Source organism: Durio zibethinus, chromosome 10 (assembly GCF_047325235.1).
Source record: "Durio zibethinus cultivar Kanyao isolate XHJ-2024 chromosome 10, ASM4732523v1, whole genome shotgun sequence".
Taxonomy (NCBI): domain Eukaryota; kingdom Viridiplantae; phylum Streptophyta; class Magnoliopsida; order Malvales; family Malvaceae; genus Durio; species Durio zibethinus.
The window spans coordinates 28,637,227-28,655,880 of record NC_143171.1 but is presented as its reverse complement, the minus strand read 5'-3'; the positions used below and the strand labels follow the sequence as shown (position 1 = coordinate 28,655,880).

Here is an 18,654-nt window from a genome sequence, read left to right as displayed (position 1 = left end):
CTGATCCCAGGGATATGTAGTTTATCAATAACAGAGAAATTATAATTACTGTTCTGATATATACCAGACCGAAAGAACATCAGCAATGAGCCCTCATTTGTGCTTGGATTTTCTTGGAGGACACCAAAATGCTTCAAAATGGGAAGTATGGAATCAAAGGGAAGAAGGAAAATTCAAATTATGTTAGAATTACATCCAAAAGGAATCCTAAGGTTTTACTTCTACCAACATCTCTCTAAACCACTTTACAAAATAATGATAGATGCCTTTTATAAAACGCTAGTCATCTTTCATATTTTCAATGTAGAAAATGCACTATGTATCTGCTATCTGTACTGAAGGGGTTGATGGAATTTTGTTCCTAAACTGCAACTTCTTTTTACCAATTAGTTTTGGTGAATTCCTAGCTGATCAATGGATGCTCTCTCTGTAATACTCAAAGGATGAAATGTCTCAATCATGATTTTACAGTGTGTCTTCCACAGGAAGGTTACTAATAATGGTAAATAGAATACTAACTTGCCAGTATATCCAAGGGTGGCAATCTGCCAAGAACTAGAATGGTGATTGGTGTGGAAGCAACAAATGGGACACTCCTGCTACAACATAATTGATCTATTATATCTTAGAAAATGACAAAGATTTATTTGTCAGCCAAAGAAAGGAAAATTGGAATCCCAGCTTAAGTTTTATTTCACATATTCTCACACTTGCAACAGAAAATGCCCAAAAACACTAGGCTCTTTCAGGTTACAGTCGAAGCATACATCATATTTCAGTACTCGTTTGAGTTATGCTTGTTACTTTTGGCTCTAAAACACCCTGCTAATCCAGGTCTTCGAACAGAGGGGAATAGATTTCCCCTACACTTGAATGTGACATGGACATCCATCTGTTTCTGGTCAGGGTGACCAAGAAATGGTAATGCAAAAAAGAAAGAGACGAGAACTAGAGCAAGGAGTTTTTCCAGGTTTTAATCTCTTCGAAGGGGTGCGAAAACAACAGTCCTTGCAGTTATTTCATTAGTGTGGAATGCAAGCATTAGTAGTAGGTATAAGGTTGATCAGAAAGTTGAAGACATTTTCAGAAATGATCTTTATTTTGTTGTCAATGGGGACCTCAACTAACATGCATTTCCACAAAAGATAAGGACTACAAAGATCTTTTTTCGCTGTTTGACTTGAAGGCCAGCTTTAATTTGTTCCTAAATGAGGATATTGGTGGAGGAAACAAAAAGAAAAGTTGATAATTGAGAGGCGTATGGCATTTAGTCAATGTGATAAATGATTGGATAAAACCACAACTAAAACCATGGAAAGTTAACAAGTCTTTACTTGAATCATTTTTATAACTTTATTATATGCTGATTTTGTTTACCAAACAACTCTTCGTTACTGTTCATACTTGAAATAGCAGACATTCTTTCTATTAATTAAACTGCTGAGAATCACTCATCAATCTTTAATTTGACCAGCTTTGACTAAAGAAACTCACTTTTTCTTTCCCCTTGGAGGATCATGGTTGTTAAAAATGGGTTCTTTGCAGGAAAAGTAAGAGCAAAAGAATCGACCAATCCTTTAGCCATGTAAAATTCTTTGTTGCACCTACATCACATTACCTGGCTGTAGGTGTTGGTGTGTATTTCTTCAATGAGAAACTAGACACGTTAACAATGGTAAAAATACAATTAGAAGGGATAAAAGCTGTTGAGAATCCCCCGTTCAAGCTCGGTCGGATCTCATAGCCCTAATAAAGTTGCTTTCAAGGACAAGTTTTGCAACAATCATTGCATTATAATCAAATTCAGTGCTCATTAAAGGTTAACAAAATTTAGGCACAAACTCAAAAAAAGTCAATCCAAAAACATTTTTCCTAGCATCATCAGAAAAACATCAATCATACATACAGTGTATACAATTAAGTCTAACATTCCTTCATTCCTTGTTTAGGGTTGATTAAAGCTTTGATGATGTTCTGACCCAATCGTAACCCCTTTGCCATTATTAATGAACCTTAAAGGAGACTTTAATTTTGTCAAAATCATTTTCTCCCTTTCTTCTTCTTTTCTTTTTTTTTTTTTTTTACTGATGTTTAAAATGAAACCAATGATTCAAGTTTATCCGCACACGCAGACATCACTCCCAAAAGGCCAAAAACCCAACGCGGTAAAGAAGGAAAACAAAACAGAGCAAAAAGATGCAAACAAGTTCAATTCCAGAAGCAATCTAAACCCACCACCGCGATTACAATAACCACTAAAATCGCTTCTCTAATATCAAATTGTCACTCTTGGCTTCTACTATGCCCCGAACATTAGGCGTCTTCGACTGAAACAGTGAATACATACACTCGCGCGAGTGAAAGGATATCTGCAGTATGGCATTCTCGTTATTAGATTGAAAAACAGAGTTGTTTTTCTGACAGCCCATTACTGGTCGCTTTATTACAAGACTCAAAACCAGAGATAAGAACAGATGCATGCTAAACTTTCGGACGGTTAAGATTCTCTTAATTTTCTCATCAAAATAATACTAACCGCTCGATCATAAACAAATTTAGCTATGGCTCAGCAAAACCAACCATGGTTACTTCAGTTTAGCTCTCTCTCTGTCTCAACTTCGACTTCTAAACCGAGTTGAATACTTTGCAACTGGTTTTGTGAAAAAAAAAAAAGAGGGAGAGTTTCTAATTTTCTGGTTTTTTCTTTTCCTTTTATTTTTCTCTCTCTTTTTTGTTTGTTGTTATTAGATTTCGATTCAGATAACAGTTTTCCACTTGTACTAGTTAAAATTTTTCAGATTTATGAAAATTTCGATGGATTTTTTCTTTCGTGGGTTTTCTTTTGTTTTTAAACTGTAATGCAATTATAGTTCTTTGATTTTTGAAGATAATCGTTCAGAAGTACCCATTTTTTCCCTTCATTTTCAATCCAAAAAGATCTCTTTTTTTTTTGTTTTTTACTCGAGAGAATTCGAAATCATTTTCACTCTCTTTCACTAGGGTTCTTAAAAGAGTTTTGATAGTTTTTAAAGAAAAAGCTTCCTCTTTTTCTTTTTCCACTATGGGTCTTAGTTAAAATCTTCAGATCTGGTCTCATTCTTGTAGATTTCATCAAGATCTCTGCCTTTTCAGGTAGGAAAGTCTTCATTTTTTTTCTTTTCTTTTCCCTGGTTTTCTTGGTAAAAAGAAAAACACTGTGTATGTTCTGGGGAAGTAGAAAAAATAAAGATGAATTATTTCCCAGATGAAGTTTTAGAACCCGTTTTTGATTTCATTACATCTCATAAAGACCGGAACTCAGTGTCTTTAGTTTGCAAATCATGGTTCAAAATCGAAAGATACAGCAGGCAAAGGGTTTTCATAGGAAACTGTTATTCAACCTGTCCAGAGAGGTTAATCGCCAGATTTCCAGGTTTGAAGTCACTGACTTTGAAAGGGAAGCCGCATTTTGCTGACTTTAATTTGGTGCCACATGATTGGGGTGGTTTCCTTTATCCTTGGATCGAAGCCTTGGCAAAGAGTAGAATCGGATTGGAAGAGCTTAGACTTAAGAGGATGGTGGTGTCAGATGAGAGCCTTGAGCTGCTTTCAAAATCCTTTGTCAATTTTAAGTCTTTGGTTCTTGTTAGCTGTGAAGGCTTCACTACTGATGGTCTTGCTGCTATTGCTGCCAACTGCAGGTAAGAATTTTTTTTTTTTTTTGATGATTTTCTCCATTCGGGACTTGCTATGACCTTGTCTTTATGAGATTCTTAGTGGTTATTTGATTTTTGACTTTTTGCTTTATGGGTTATGATTTGTTCAAAGCATTCATTTATTTAAAGTGGTCTATTTACTTTAAGCTGAATTTCTGTGTTCAAGTGATGCTAGTTTTATGTTTATTTTTTTGTTAGCTACTTGAATTATTGAATTGTCCGCTTGCAGCTTAACTGGCAAAGGTTTCTCTTTTGCAATCTGACTATGCAACTTCTTAGCTGCAGGTCTCAACAATTCAAGAAACCGTACTTCTGAAACCCTATGTATATCTGCCTGTGATTTTTCTAACCACTCATTGCTTCCTTCAATTGGTGGATTTATATTGCTATAGGTTTTCACGATCTTATTACTTGTTTTTTGGTCTTTGCTGAGTATGATAGCAAAGCATTTAATGGTGGGGCTTTTAATTCATTCTCTCTTTGCCTTTATTTGATTCTAGGTTTCTTAGGGAGCTGGATTTGCAAGAAAATGAAGTTGATGATCATAGAGGCCATTGGCTTAGTTGCTTTCCTGAAAGTTGTACATCTCTTGTCTCCCTGAATTTTGCATGCCTCAAAGGAGAAATAAATTTAGGAGCTCTTGAAAGACTTGTGGCAAGATCTCCCAACCTCAAGAGTTTGAGGCTAAACCGTGCGGTGCCTTTTGATACCCTCGAAAAACTATTGATGCAAGCACCTCAGCTGTTGGACTTGGGTACTGGGTCTTATGTACCTGATCCATCTTCTGAGGCCTATAACAGATTGAAATCTGCCATTCAAAGGTGCAAATCAATCAGGAGTTTATCAGGGTTTTTGGAGGTTAATCCCCGATGCATGTCAGCTATTTATCCAATTTGTGCAAACCTGACCTTCTTGAACTTGAGCTATGCACCAGGCCTTAGTGGTAATGAGCTCACAAAGCTGATTCAGCACTGCAGGAAACTTCAGCGTCTATGGGTATGATCTTTAATTATTTGCAATCCAGTTGTAGGGGTCCATGTAAATTAGTTGAATGACTATAATCAATATACACTGTTGCAGATACTGGATTATATTGGAGACAAAGGACTAGGAGTTGTAGCTTCAACATGTAAAGAATTGCAGGAATTGAGGGTTTTTCCGACTGATCCCCTTGGGGCTGGAAATGCTGCTGTTACAGAGGAAGGTTTGGTCCTTATATCCGCAGGCTGTCCTAAGCTCAATTCATTGCTGTATTTCTGTCAGCAGATGACCAATGCTGCCCTCATAACTGTAGCCAAGAACTGTCCGAATTTTATCCGCTTCAGATTGTGCATCCTTGACCCCATAAAACCTGACCCTGTAACAAATCGGCCATTGGATGAAGGATTTGGGGCAATTGTTGAGTCTTGTGAGGGTCTTAAGCGGTTATCACTCTCTGGCCTTCTTTCTGATCAGGTTTTTCTTTACATAGGAATGTATGCTAAGCAGCTTGAAATGCTGTCCATTGCTTTTGCTGGTGACAGTGACGAAGGAATGCTCTATGTGTTGAATGGTTGCAAGAAACTTCGCAAGCTAGAGATCAGGGACAGCCCCTTTGGTAACGCAGCACTTCTAGAGGACGTGGGAAAGTATGAAACAATGCGATCCCTTTGGATGTCCTCCTGCGAAGTTACCCTTGGAGGATGCAAGACACTTGCAGAGAAGATGCCAAGCCTGAGTGTGGAGATCATAAATGAAAGTCAACAGATGGAATTTAGCCTCGATGATAGGACGGTAGACAAGATGTATCTATATCGAACATTGGTTGGGCACAGGAAAGATGCACCAGAATTTGTGTGGATTTTGTAGGTGCATTGTTTTATCTATGCCATATCTTTGCTACTTATTTAAGTAGTTGTTAGGCCAACTGATTTTAATGGATTCTTAGCTTGTTGGTGATTTTGCTGTATGCTACTGTTGTTTAATTACTAGATTTGCTATTTGTAATCCTCGATCTGTTCTGGTACCTGCCAGAACCAACCACTGAAATTTGCCATCATTTCCAGCAATGAACTTGGGTTTCATTTGGATCACGCCGCGTAAGACTGTTGGTGGGTTGACTAGAGAAAATTTTTCTAGAAACAGTTCGAACTTTTGAAGAGCTGTTGGAAGAAGAAGCTCTGCAAAGCCGGGGCCGTCCAGGAGAGGTCGGTTCATCAGGAACTAAGCCTCTCATGATTAGCGTATGTTGGTTTTATGAAATTGTAGAACATTAGTGGGGATGACTTCAGGATCTGCGGATGGAGGCAATGTGGTTATTGACTCCTCCAATCATTTCAAATAGTAGTAAGGTCTTTGAATCCTGAGCGCAATCATCCTTTCAAGTTGGAAATAACAAAATGGATGAGTCGTTATGATATTTGCAAACAATCTTAACTAGGTTTTCCTGGCGGTTATCATTTTGCATATTCCCTTGAGCTTTAAGTCATGGGAGCAGAAGAATCCAAAATTTTCTTTTGCAAAACTCGGCGACTGCTGTAGATGTTGACATCGATTGTTCGAGGAGCCTCGAGGTAAATCATGGTCAAACTTCAGAATACACTATTCTTCTGGAAGTTCCTATGTTAATGTTTACAAAATTTAATGCTGAAGTTTAGCAGGATCTTCTTTAGCTGTGCCTTGTAGCATAAGAAAACTAAAGAAAGAAGGGCAGGGTTAAGATACTGGATACATGGTTTTGAAAAGCAGGCGGTCAACATTTTAAACCTCATGATTGCTTATAAGAGCAGGAGTTTAATTCTAATGTCTTCATCAATGGCCATTCTCAATGTAGATACAACAAGCCATCTTTCATTGAAAAGTGAAAGAAAAGAGAACTTGAGCCGTGAGAAACATCTGCATGATGAAAGCCCACACAAAAGATACAATTAAATAAATTGATACACAATGAGAACCAGGAGCTGCATTTATAATGCAAACTTGTATTTACAAAGTTTGAGTAGATAAACTATAAAATCCGATGGGTACGGAACCCAGGACAAGCATATGATATGACTGTTTAGACAACAGTAACAACACCCATAAAATGCCATGTAGAACTCATTAGAAGCAGCATTTCTCCTCCAAATAGTAGCAACTAAGTGTTGAAAAACCACAAATGTAAATGATGTAATTCATCCTTCATGACTGATCATAAGAAGAAGCAGCATTCCTCCAACATGCAGCAGCAACATAGAGCGGCCAAACTGCATACATACAAAATGCATTATGCCATCAATAAGCAATCACATACAATAACAAGCAAAGCATCTAAAAATTGTATGTTATCCAAAATAAGGACCTATAAATGATAAATGTCAAAAAGTTACCAAAAGACACCAATGCTCAAGTTCAGTAGTTAAATAAAGCCTAAGACCACTTCAAACCATAACTGAAAGGATTAAACAAACAGTAAATGTATAATAACAAGGCCCAAGGTTGTCAAACAACCACAAGGAAGCCATAGTGTTACTAATAATTACTTGTGACAATGAATTTGTACATGCCAAATTCTCTAATTCCCATGTTAAACTCTGGAAACACGTATACACAATCTGATTCTCACTTAAAAATACAAAAATCAATTCAACAAGTGGAAAAGGCCACATAAGCTTTGTTATGTAAAGCTTCAGAAGCATGAAATCAAGAATGCCCAACTTAAGTACATCCTTATATTTGCAAATGCAATCTGAAAGCCAAGCACATGTTCAAGCATGAATTACAAATCCAATGACCCTTAGCAGTCTTCTAGCATAGGCTCTATCTAAAGTATCCAAGAATTTGCCACAAGTCCATGGTGGTATCACACCAAAAAACTCCTAGGCAACAACACTGTCAAAGAGAGGGTATGCTCCCTTAACAAGAATGCTAGAGTAGCATTTATAAAGCACATCCTAAACAACTTGTCCAAATCATGTCCAAATCATGATGGCAACGCATATTGAACAGGCAATCTACTACATAACTGTAATTTTTAACCTTCATTAATTCAAGGTTTTTGGTCTACACCTCTAAAAACAATCTTCTGCATAAAACTGATTATATTGAACAGGCAATAATACATGGATAATAGGCTTCACTTGAGAAATATAAACCTCACTTACATTCACACATCAATGACGCTCATCTAATCTAAAGATTAAATGCCGTGGAGGATGCATCTACCTATTTAAATGTGTAATATAAGAGACATTAGAACTAAGGATCAAATAAAAGAAACATACTCATGCAACATATACAAAGCCCTATCAAATCCTATGACCTTCCAAGATAGCGCTGATGCCTAATTGGAACGAAACAATTTACATACTAAATAACTGGGTAACATGACATAGTTAATACATTACACTGTGATCAAATTAGCCTAAGAGAATCCAACTGTTACAGTAATGCTAAATAAAGTTCCATGAATGATCAACAAATAAGCAGACCTTCATCAGAATGTTTTTTTTCCCCTTATTCCTTTCTCTTTTAAAGGTTTCCCTTTTAACTTTCTAGTTTCGTTTGAGCATGATCACAGAATTCGTTTAGCACACCCAGTTCCGTGATCCAATACTAAAAACTAAAGCTTGAACTTTCGAATAATCGAATTATAAATTCCACATATTAAGCAACAAAAACTCAGATCTTTAAGCACCAAACGAATCAACCCATAACAAAAGAAAACAAGGAAATGCAACAAAAATACGTACCAGCCTTGTAAGAAAGAGAAACAGCCCGCATCAGATTGATTCCGGAAATGGTGATGCTCATAGTGATGGCAGTGTTGATATTGAGGATGACCGGGAGGTGGTGGATACCCACCTGCAAAATACCCTTGGTACCCCTCGTACGGCTGGTGTGGAGGCTGAGGATACGCTGGATATCCTGGCGGCGGCGGCGGATAGCGTTCGTAAGTTGGCAGAGACGGTGGTGGCGGCGCAGAAGGGTATCCTGGAGGGGGTGGTGCTGAATATGGAGAGGCGTAGCCTGTTGTTGAAATAGTAAAATTCAAGGAAACAGAATTAAATTATTAAATACGAAATTAAGAAGTGGAAGGATTGGAGAGTTGTTTTATTTTACCAGGAGGAGGATAAGGGTCTTGAGGAACTCTCTGGTAACTCATTGTTGATGGGTTTGCCTGCCTGTTGTATGTGTCCTAAGTCCTAACCCTGGAGATGTTCAAAGCCACAACAAACGTTGGGACAATTTCTATATGAAGGCAGAGGAAGTTTAGTTTTTGATGGAAAGGCCACATGTCTCCAATCACTTCATGCCACATCAGATCATTGCTTGTTTTCTTTTATTAAAAAATTTAAGCGAGCCGAGCCTTTTTCTTTTGGGTGAAAAGAGCCTATTCGTCCTAGGGTCAGGACATGTCGCTACATGCTGGAAAAATATTGGTTTGGAAGTTCATTATCCAGGAGTACAATAGCCTGTGAATTGTGATGGACCTTGTAGAACCCAAAAGGAAAGGCCAAACCCAACAATTCTCTAGAAGGTGTATTTTTTATTGCAACAAAAATTTTCAACATGAATAAAAAACCTGCAAAGATTAACGAGTAAGCAAACCGATGGAATGGACACGCCTAAGCAACCAAGATAGATAACATCAACGAAACGTATCTTCCCTACCTCAAAGTCAAAGTTTTCGCTTTCACAGACCTCAGTTCCTTCCTACCTGCTCCACTGAAAATATTAATTTTCTTGTACAATTCCAGAACCAATACACGCGCCTTGGCTAACCATCTTGGTTCATTTATAGCCAACCCTCTCTTTCAAACACTTGCAATATTCACAAGCTAAAAATTGAATCAAAAACCACAGCAAAGAAGCCTAGTTTGCATTGAATTCTCTGTTTACCAAAATGAATAGCAGCAGCAAAGAATCACAGCCTCATTACCCCTCTATCTCCCCTCCCATGGAAGAAGATTCAAACCCTTTCCATCAAACAAGCGTACATGAGAAACAGCCACAGATGCAGTCCGCAGCTGCAGCATCCTCATCATCAACGCCTCCCGTTCCTCCACAACCGTTTGATCAGAATTCTGAGAAATGGGGGACTCATATCATGGGAGCACCAGCTGTTCCCACTTGCCATCCAGACAACAAGAAGGCAGCCTTGTGGGGTGCTGGTGACCAGGCTCAATATTTCCATTATCCATATCTCCAATACTCCCCTATAGAAAAATCAAGCAGTAGCCCAATGCAATCCATGCTTCAATTCTTCAACTCCTGGAGCCACAAAGCTGAGACCATGGCCAACAATATCTGGCACAATCGTATGTTTCAAAATCTCTCAGATTTCCTTATAATCTAGTTTTGATTGCCCTTTTAACATTGTTGTTGTTCTTCTTAAACAGTTAGAACTGGATCATCTGTATCTGAAGCTGCCTGGGGGAAGATGAACCTGACAGCAAAAGCACTAACAGGCGGTGGATTCGAGTCTCTTTACAAGCAAACATTCGCGACTTATTCAAATGAGACGCTGAAGAAGTCATTCGCCTGCTATTTATCCACCTCAACTGGACCCGTTGCTGGAACTCTTTATTTATCCAATATTCATGTCGCTTTTTGCAGTGATCGCCCCTTGTCTTTCACTGCACCTTCAGGCCAGATAACCTGGAGCTATTACAAGGTACAGTGACTAACATGTTAGCTTCACAATAAGAACTTTTGTCAATTGTATGATCCTTTCTTCCCTTATGTTATACTGACGGGAGTGGGACTAATTCAGTTGCTTGGAAAATTTTCAGGTTATGGTACCTTTGAGCAAAGTTGGCATAATCAACCCTGTAATAATGAGGGAGAATCCATCAGAGAAATATATCCAGATTGTTACAGTGGATGGACATGATTTCTGGTACATGGGTTTTGTTAATTACGAGAAAGCGTCCAAGCATCTCTCCGAGAGTCTCTCCAATTTTGTAGCATCTGGGATTGCTGTTCAACCTGCACCTGTTGCATAAAGAGATGACTGTATATATATATATATATATATATATATACAGTTTCTTTTTTTACTTGGATCTCTCTTTACCAAGAGATTTCTTCCTCTGTTGCATCTGTCTTGGACTTGTTTGATTGTTCCATTTTTGTAAAATTAAATGAAACATCTGTACTTTCTATAATCTATTCTCTCTACCATTCTGCAATAGACAAAAGGTCAAAAAAAGTGAAAAAAGTTCACCGCCGTTGCCGGGGATCGAACCGGGTCGCCCGCGTGACAGGCGGGAATACTCACCACTATACTACAACGACTTGTTATTCTAGGGGTCACCCTTTTTCTATCATATCGATTATTTAAATTTCGTTCTCACAGTAACGAGAAAAAAAATATTTGTTTTACGTGGAGTTAGTAGAGTAAGAAAGTTTAACTAAGAATATGCCAATGCATAAAAATCCAAATATGTTATTAATTAGTTTGTTAAGTACACAAATTTCCAAGAACTAACTCTCATTTTCTTTTATTATATTAGTTATATATTTTTAGAAATATAATTAATTACATACGTGTATATATATAATTTTTTTTTTTTATATTTTGAATACTAAAAAATATGATGACCTTCTTATTGACATATATATAATTTTATATATAATTGATGTAATTGATTTCATGATATAATTGAAGCTTAATGTAAACGATGATAAAATGATATAATTAACAAGGGCTATACTTTTTTTTTGTTTTTTTTGAAAAAGTGCTATACTTTTCTAAATGTAAATCGCCATGCTAAAAACGAAATGTTAATTCTAGTTTATATGACGTAATTTAAATGTAATTAATTTGACAGTTTATAGATTACTCAATTTAAGAGATAAATTCCTTCTTATTACATATATAATTGTCATAGTTTAATAAAATGGCGTGATATGTAAAATTTATTGTACAAACATGTGATTGATTTTTTAATTAAAATAAAGATTTTGCTAACTGGTTCTTTAAGTATATTCTTTAATATTATTATTCAAAATAATATTTTAACCCCATGCATTCAAAATCATGAACAAATTGTCAATTATTGCATTTAATATAAAATTAATTAACCTTAAAATAATATTAATCTTGAAAGCAAAATCCAATAAACAAACTTGTAAGTAATGTTTGCATATATCTCAGTTAAGACTCGATTAAAAAAATAAAAGAGTTGCCTACCCTTCAAATATAAGTGATTAATAATACCCCCTCGACCCTAATTAAATGGTAGTGCTAATTAATATTAATTATCAATTAATCCCAGCTCATGACTGTTTTTGTTTTCACTTGACCATATCACCATAATCGCGCACCAAGCAGTTTCACAAGACAAAGTAACCAAGAAGAAAACATGACAGCAACAGGCAAAATGATTACTTAATTTGAGAAAGATAAGCAAGAACAAAAACCCTATATGAGAAACTTAATGGTTAATTTTCAGGATTCAGCAGAAGATAGGGAAGGAAGAACCGCAGAGTGGGCAACACCAGACTGGTTCTGGCACGATGAGGTACATCAAGGGTCCACAACAGCAGCTTGCTTGGAGAACAAAAGGATGGTCTTGATCATATATCCTTCTAATATGGCAGTACCGAGAATGTTCGATGGAGCTGCCTGTTATTCTCCTCCATAAACTGCTCTCATGAAACATCCCACCTCCTAGATTCACTTTGCTTCTCAGGTCAGCCACCAGACTTTCACTTACATCATTTTTGTAGAAGATCATCTTTAACTGCATGCAATCATGTTCATATATATAAAAAATAATGACAACAAATGATCATATGCATATAAAATAATTAAAACAAGGAAAAGGAAAATAACAGCTTGTGAAGAGTTCATTTGTATATATAAATATAAATCAAACCCTCAAATCAAACACACGCTCCCAAGGGTAAGGGACAGAGCGTTCGGGGGTGTTCACAAGGAAGGTCAAAAGAGAGCTATCCATATGGAAGCAGAAATATAATGTAAGGAAAGGAAGCAGGAAAGGGTAGTGCGAATAGTAATGGAGAGTCTGGGTGAATTTATAGATGAGAAGAATGGAGGCAAAGTATAAATGGAGTGGGTTGTCGAAACCTGAGGACTCGTTGCCATACCAAAAGAGGAAAAATTCTTGGGTTTATATGCTGAAATGATAGTTCTATCACATATGTAAGCAAACAAGTATTAATTAATTAAGGTTATTTTCTTTGTACAAAAGAAGCCGCAGCCTGACGACAAAAAAAAGGGAAGTAGTTATTAAAATTTGAATTCAAATTTGTTGATGTCATCCGTTAAAAATGATTATATAAATGAATTAAATTTTTAATTTTTAATTAATTTAAGATTTGAATAAACATCATTCTTCCATTTTTCAATCTTCTTGTTAGTTTGATAATTAATGCGGATTTACTTGAACAAAAGATAGGAGTTGACGGGGGAATTCTCAAAAAGATTTGCAAGGAGATTATGTTTTCTCAACAATGGCCTTGTGCCCCCCCATTCACTCAATCTAGAGTTATGTGTTTCAAGACAATAGCATATGCCATCAATGAAATGGTAATGAAAAACTTGTTTGAACAGAGTTGGATCTTTTTATGACCTTATTAAGATATTAAAATAGTTTACTTTAATTTTCTTCTTTTATTAGGTCATACTCTTTTCATGTATTTATTATACAGAGTGTATGCTTACAGTGCAATAATAAATAAGAATATTCATTTATTAACATACCATAAACGTTATATTACTTAGAACTTCATAGGTCCAGACAAATCATGAAGATATATACGATCGTATAATCAAGAAAATCAAAAACCTCATACTATATTATTCCTATTATCATTTCATTTAATGAAACTTGTAAAACACAAACTAGAATTGCCTTCTTTCTTCTTTTTTTTTTTTTTTTTCATAATAAGCAACTTAATCTTGAGTGCTGGCCAACACAATATTTGCGAGTGCCTGTGCTCCTAATGCCTCGTACACTACATATTGCAAATCCGTATATGGATCAATACGGGCAACTCTTCTACCATTTTAACTAGGCTTTGGGATTAGTTAGTTGGGTAGTTTAGGTATTCCCGTTGTTCAAAATAAGTAGAAGAATGTGCATAAAAAAATTTTTCTTACCTACTTTTGTTACCTTATTATTTTTATTAGTTCTATAAATTTGCATTATAAAAATTTTGTTACATTATTATTTTTACTAGTACTATTATAAAAATATTAGGGCTTCTTTCTTAGACAGAAAGAAGGGGGAAAAAAAACGAAATAGACACAGAAAAATTATATTTAACTACTTAGTAGTTTGGATTGTGAATTGAGAATTCCGAATTCTAATACTTGCATTGTAACGCTTAAAATGGATACGAAGGCAAAGAAACAAAAGGCCATTTGAATTTTACAGCTACAGCCGCGTACCACGGCGGTTCTTCTTCAAGGATAGAAGCCTTTGTAAGGCAAATGGGAAGAGATATCTCATCCCTAACTGGAGTATGAGCAACTTCATGACATCTAAAGCTGTTTACACTTCACATATCACATCATTAAATAGAAAAGATAAGTAGAAGCATTAAATTTCAATATTGTCACAGATTATTTCCTTCACATCACCTTTTTTATCAAGCCTACGCCTAGGCCGTAAGAATCAGCTGAATCATCTTGCACTAAACTCATTTAATAACCATTTAATTAGAAAAATCCCGACGACAAAGGTTCTAAAAAATGAAGGAAAACCCTGTTTTAACTGCAAATAGAAAGAAAGGCTCATGCATTGAGTGCAGACAGGCCATTAATTTAGTTTTTCTCAGCTCAGCTACAATACTCAGCGCTTCTTCTTGCTTGCTTTTGCACCACTGGATTTTGATGGGGTAACGATCAGGTAGATGAACAGAACCACAATTGAGATCACAGAGATTTGAGACCCATACTTAGCTAGCAACCTCTGCAGACAGATAAGGTTCATATTAATTTGAGAATATAGTTATGGACTCTGCAAATCAAACTATGAGAGAAACAGTCAAGAACTGGAAGGGTCATCAAGGATCCATTATTTTTAATTCTTAAGCAAGAGGCAATACTCAACCACTACAAATTTATCCAAAGATGTTCTAAAACACGGGATGCATATTATCTACTTCTGAACCAAATCTGGCAATCTCTGCATGCATGCCAATTCTTATCCATCCAGATTTTAGAAGCATGATTATTTTAACAATAGAGCTAGAAGCATTCATACCTTAGCCTTCAATATTTAGTCATCACCAATGCAAGTTCCACAAAAAACAAAACAGAAAGGTTTTAGTCACATTGAAAAAAAGGAAAAAAGATTTTGAATAGCTTTGATTCATTAGTTATTGTTATTCCAAACAAAACTTACCCACTCAAACTTCTTCTCAGGAGGTCTTTCTGCAAGGACATCTAAGGGCAAGATTGGAGTTGAATATGCCTCCTAAAAAACACAACATATTAGAGCATCAGACTTGCTTTTCACCTTTAAATTTTCTTTTCCCTTAAAATTTTAGAAAAGGAAAATAGACTCTGCTATGGATCTCAAACCTGTAGCGCGGCCTTTGTGGGAATGCGGAAAGTAATAACTGCTGGGGCACCATAGAACATTCCTTGTCTTTTGGCCTCTAATTCAAATGAATGTGATAGAAGACCACCGCTGCAGATTATAAAGTTTTGCAATTTAATTAATTTGATCCAGCAAGAACAAATTAAATAGAATAACAGAAATGAAATACTCACGCATCAAGCCTTTCCCATGATTGTGAAGTGTTACCACTGACGAAATCAAATGCATCTTGGGGCCAGCTATCATCAACAAGACTCACATCATACGCCGTCCTGAATTTAGGCAAAAATTTATTTAGAAAATTGAAAATTCATGAAATAGTAAAAAATTTAGAGCTAAGAAAAATTTTAAGCATCCAGCCATAAAGGTCGAAAAGAAATGAATTTTTTTAAAAATTTCCTTCGATTTATTAAAATGATCAGATTTGCAATTTCTTCTCATTTCTCTCAGATCCAGTAACTAAAAAAATAAATGAAATTCGCTTTAATTGAATCAACTACAAAAATTTAACAAAACAACTGATCGTTACTCACACATGCAAATCAGCTGATTATCATGCAAAGCCTAAAACGGCATCGTAACGTACATAAGAGAATAAGGATAGCTCGAATTCATACTCAAAATTGAAGATCGATTCAAAAATTTAGACTTTTCACCTCGATGGGGAAATCAGAGCTAGATCTGAATTAAAGGGATTAGAACAAAAAAATTTGAAGAAAAGAGAAAGAGAAACGCACGAGAACCCTTGGTTGTAGATGTCGATGGAGACGGAGATGCGTTCGGCGCCGGATTTGAGTCTATTGAGCGATGCCTTCTTGTGAGCGACGATAAAGGGGGCGTCGCCGGTGGCGGTAGCTGCTGACACCAAGAAAAGAACAATCAATGCCTTGATCAGCGGATTTCCGATGAGCGCCGCCATGAGTCCGCCGGAGCTGATGATTCTTTATTTTTTTTTTTTTCTTATGAAATGGAAGTGGTTAACGGGTAGAACAAACGGACAAGAGTAGGGTTCATAACATTGAGCTGACCAGGGACTGCAAAATGCAAATCTGTTTGGTGTCGTTTCTGAACGACGCCGTTTTCTCGTTTTAGTAAAACTGAGAAAAAAACGTGATGGGTTGACTGGTTGATGATGGGGTTTTTTTTACCCTGTTGCCGGCTTTTTTTTAAAGAGAAGAAATTTCTCCTTTTTTTTTTTTTTTCTTTTTTGGAAATTTGCATTTATCAAACAATTTTAGAAAAAAGAAAATTTAACAAAGTTTAGTTGTTGGAATCAAAATGTTCGAACCCAAAACAATTGCATGTGTTTGACACCATAAAAAATGAAAATAAAAATAAATAAAGTTTATACTCCACTTTATCTCTTGTGACAAATATAATAAAAGGAATTTATTAATTTTGCAATGAATTAAGCGTCATTATCATTATTCAATTTGAGAATTTTCAAGGTCCCACATAATCTCGGAATAGTGATTAGTAATTTTCAATTAAAAATTGCAAATTTATATCGGCTTGGCTGGGAAAAGGTGAGGGATAATTGGATTATCTTTGAAAACTACATGTTTCCATATGCATGCATGCAAGCCAACCTTTATAATGCATGCATACAAGATTGATCCATCAGCTGCATCCATTAAAACCATTGCATGCATGTTCAAAAGAGAAACTGAAAATCTTCTTCCTTGAACAAACAAATCAAGTCATTTTCCAAATTAATTTCCCATGTGAAAAGATTTATTTTATTGCTTTCTATGGCTTGTATTCAAATATAATATATTGGGCAATGGACAAGAAATGAGATACTGACATGAGCCATATCCTCAAGGAGTGGCTTACCTTCAGCTGCCATTGTGTTTTCTATCAGTAACAAAATTCTGGAAAACTTTTCCTTCCATATAATACAACAAACATAAAGCAAACTAAACAGACTCAATAAATTCATCATCCATGCACGCATTGCTCGATCTCATCAATGTTAAAATTTACATATGATATCCAAATTTATATCTAAAATGCATTGATCAATTGTTATACAGCACATTATTCTTGACAAAAAGCTAACGGGTGATGTTTTTATCAGTTAGTGTTTCCTGCATGCTCCAAGACTAGCTTGTTCAAAAAGAAAGAAGAGAAGAAAGGTCTAGCATGATAGAGAAGAGCCTGTCAACTTAGCCAAGGATGATTGCGTGTTCCAGGGAAGAATTAGTATAACCTTGGTGAAATTCTACGAGATGCAGGCAAGTCATCCTTGGCTACCAAACACGACTCTTAGCTTCATGGAAGACCTCTCTTCCTCATATGCATGCTCCAATTGTGATCTCCGACATTTCCTTTGATTCCTTTCGCTAGCTTCATATTATATATGTTCAAATGCTTACCCGTAAGTGAACAAGGTGAGGAAGATAAGGCCTAGCATGAAAGAAAAGAGCCTGTCAAGTTAGCCAAGGTGACTGCCTGGGACCCAAAAAGGGTTTTGGAGAGATAATTTGAAACCTCTTTGAAGGAGCAGGCAAGTCATCCTTGGCTACCAAACAGAACTCTTATCTTCATGTTAGCCCTTTCTTCCTCTCTACAATTTCAAAGGTCATCAAATGCGATGCCAACACCACATTTTGAAGTTTGAATTTATAGCAAATGAAATTAAGAATAGAGATCAGATTCGTATTGCCACCCAAAATTTTTGATCCCCTCTCATCAATTTGCCTCATCCATAGGTTTTCCTTTAATGTGCTGTTTCTGGCTGCAATTCTCACTGCCCATAAAGGAATATATTCGCTTCAAATGTAGGGAGTAGGGACCTCTTATTTTCAGAGATAGACTCTCCACCAAAGATTAGCCCCTGGTCTTGAAGTTTCTGACCATGCCACTGGTCACCCTGCCACTTTGGCCAGGCAACTTGCAGCTAAGCTTAGCCCCTTGAAAAGACATAAGGTTACGGGGGGTTGTAGCACTATCTAGATATGCGACCAATACCCCAGTTTGCCAGGTTTCATTTATGTTGCCATGTGCATTTGTTGGGCTTTGATTTGGCTCAAACCTCTTTGTGATGCAATTTTTTTTTCTAGACTTTTAAGCTTAGGGTTAGCTCTGCTTTGCTTATGAGTTTATCGGGTGAAAATTTAATGAACTCTTGGCTATAATGTCTCCAAGCTATATCGTGTGATTACCTAAACTCCAAAAACATTCATACAAAATCAGAAGTTCATTCAGTTTGCGCTCTCAATCTTGGTCAGAAACCATTTGATTCGCAGCCAAAACAAGATGACTTTTAAATCATGGTTTTCAGGAGATTTATTGAAGTAATAAGATTCGTATGAGAGAAACTGATAAATGGAACGTGATCAAAGTGCATGTGTTGACTTTAAAAAGCTTAATAAAGAAAATCAAATCGAGTGAAATAATTTTGAGGAACCAGGCCTTTG

General features: G+C 36.2%; 4 protein-coding genes across 4 annotated transcripts; 2 read left to right on the top strand and 2 right to left on the bottom strand.

Moving 5' to 3' along the window:
* The first annotated feature begins 2,658 nt into the window (after positions 1-2,658).
* Positions 2,659-5,681, top strand: LOC111293486 (protein AUXIN SIGNALING F-BOX 2-like). Its single transcript, XM_022886228.2, has 3 exons — positions 2,659-3,680; positions 4,196-4,691; positions 4,776-5,681. The coding sequence occupies exons 1-3, from the start codon at positions 3,229-3,231 to the stop codon at positions 5,541-5,543; spliced, it is 1,716 nt and encodes a 571-aa protein (XP_022741963.2). The 5' UTR covers positions 2,659-3,228; the 3' UTR covers positions 5,544-5,681.
* Positions 5,682-6,610: 929 nt separating this feature from the next.
* LOC111293488 (proline-rich family protein) lies at positions 6,611-9,110 on the bottom strand. Its single transcript, XM_022886230.2, has 3 exons — positions 8,775-9,110; positions 8,405-8,681; positions 6,611-6,919 (listed from the first exon to the last, which is right to left on the bottom strand). Exons 1-3 carry the CDS (start codon positions 8,815-8,817, stop codon positions 6,865-6,867), a joined length of 375 nt encoding a protein of 124 aa, XP_022741965.2. The 5' UTR covers positions 8,818-9,110; the 3' UTR covers positions 6,611-6,864.
* A 326-nt stretch (positions 9,111-9,436) lies between these two features.
* LOC111293487 (GEM-like protein 5) lies at positions 9,437-10,822 on the top strand. Its single transcript, XM_022886229.2, has 3 exons — positions 9,437-9,973; positions 10,055-10,329; positions 10,448-10,822. Exons 1-3 carry the CDS (start codon positions 9,559-9,561, stop codon positions 10,658-10,660), a joined length of 903 nt encoding a protein of 300 aa, XP_022741964.2. The 5' UTR covers positions 9,437-9,558; the 3' UTR covers positions 10,661-10,822.
* Positions 10,823-14,201: 3,379 nt separating this feature from the next.
* Positions 14,202-17,825, bottom strand: LOC111292036 (uncharacterized). The gene is made up of 5 exons (XM_089767161.1): positions 15,970-17,825; positions 15,406-15,504; positions 15,214-15,322; positions 14,894-15,106; positions 14,202-14,599 (listed from the first exon to the last, which is right to left on the bottom strand). The coding sequence occupies exons 1-4, from the start codon at positions 16,149-16,151 to the stop codon at positions 15,005-15,007; spliced, it is 492 nt and encodes a 163-aa protein (XP_089623287.1). The 5' UTR covers positions 16,152-17,825; the 3' UTR covers positions 14,202-14,599; positions 14,894-15,004.
* Positions 17,826-18,654: the final 829 nt, after the last annotated feature.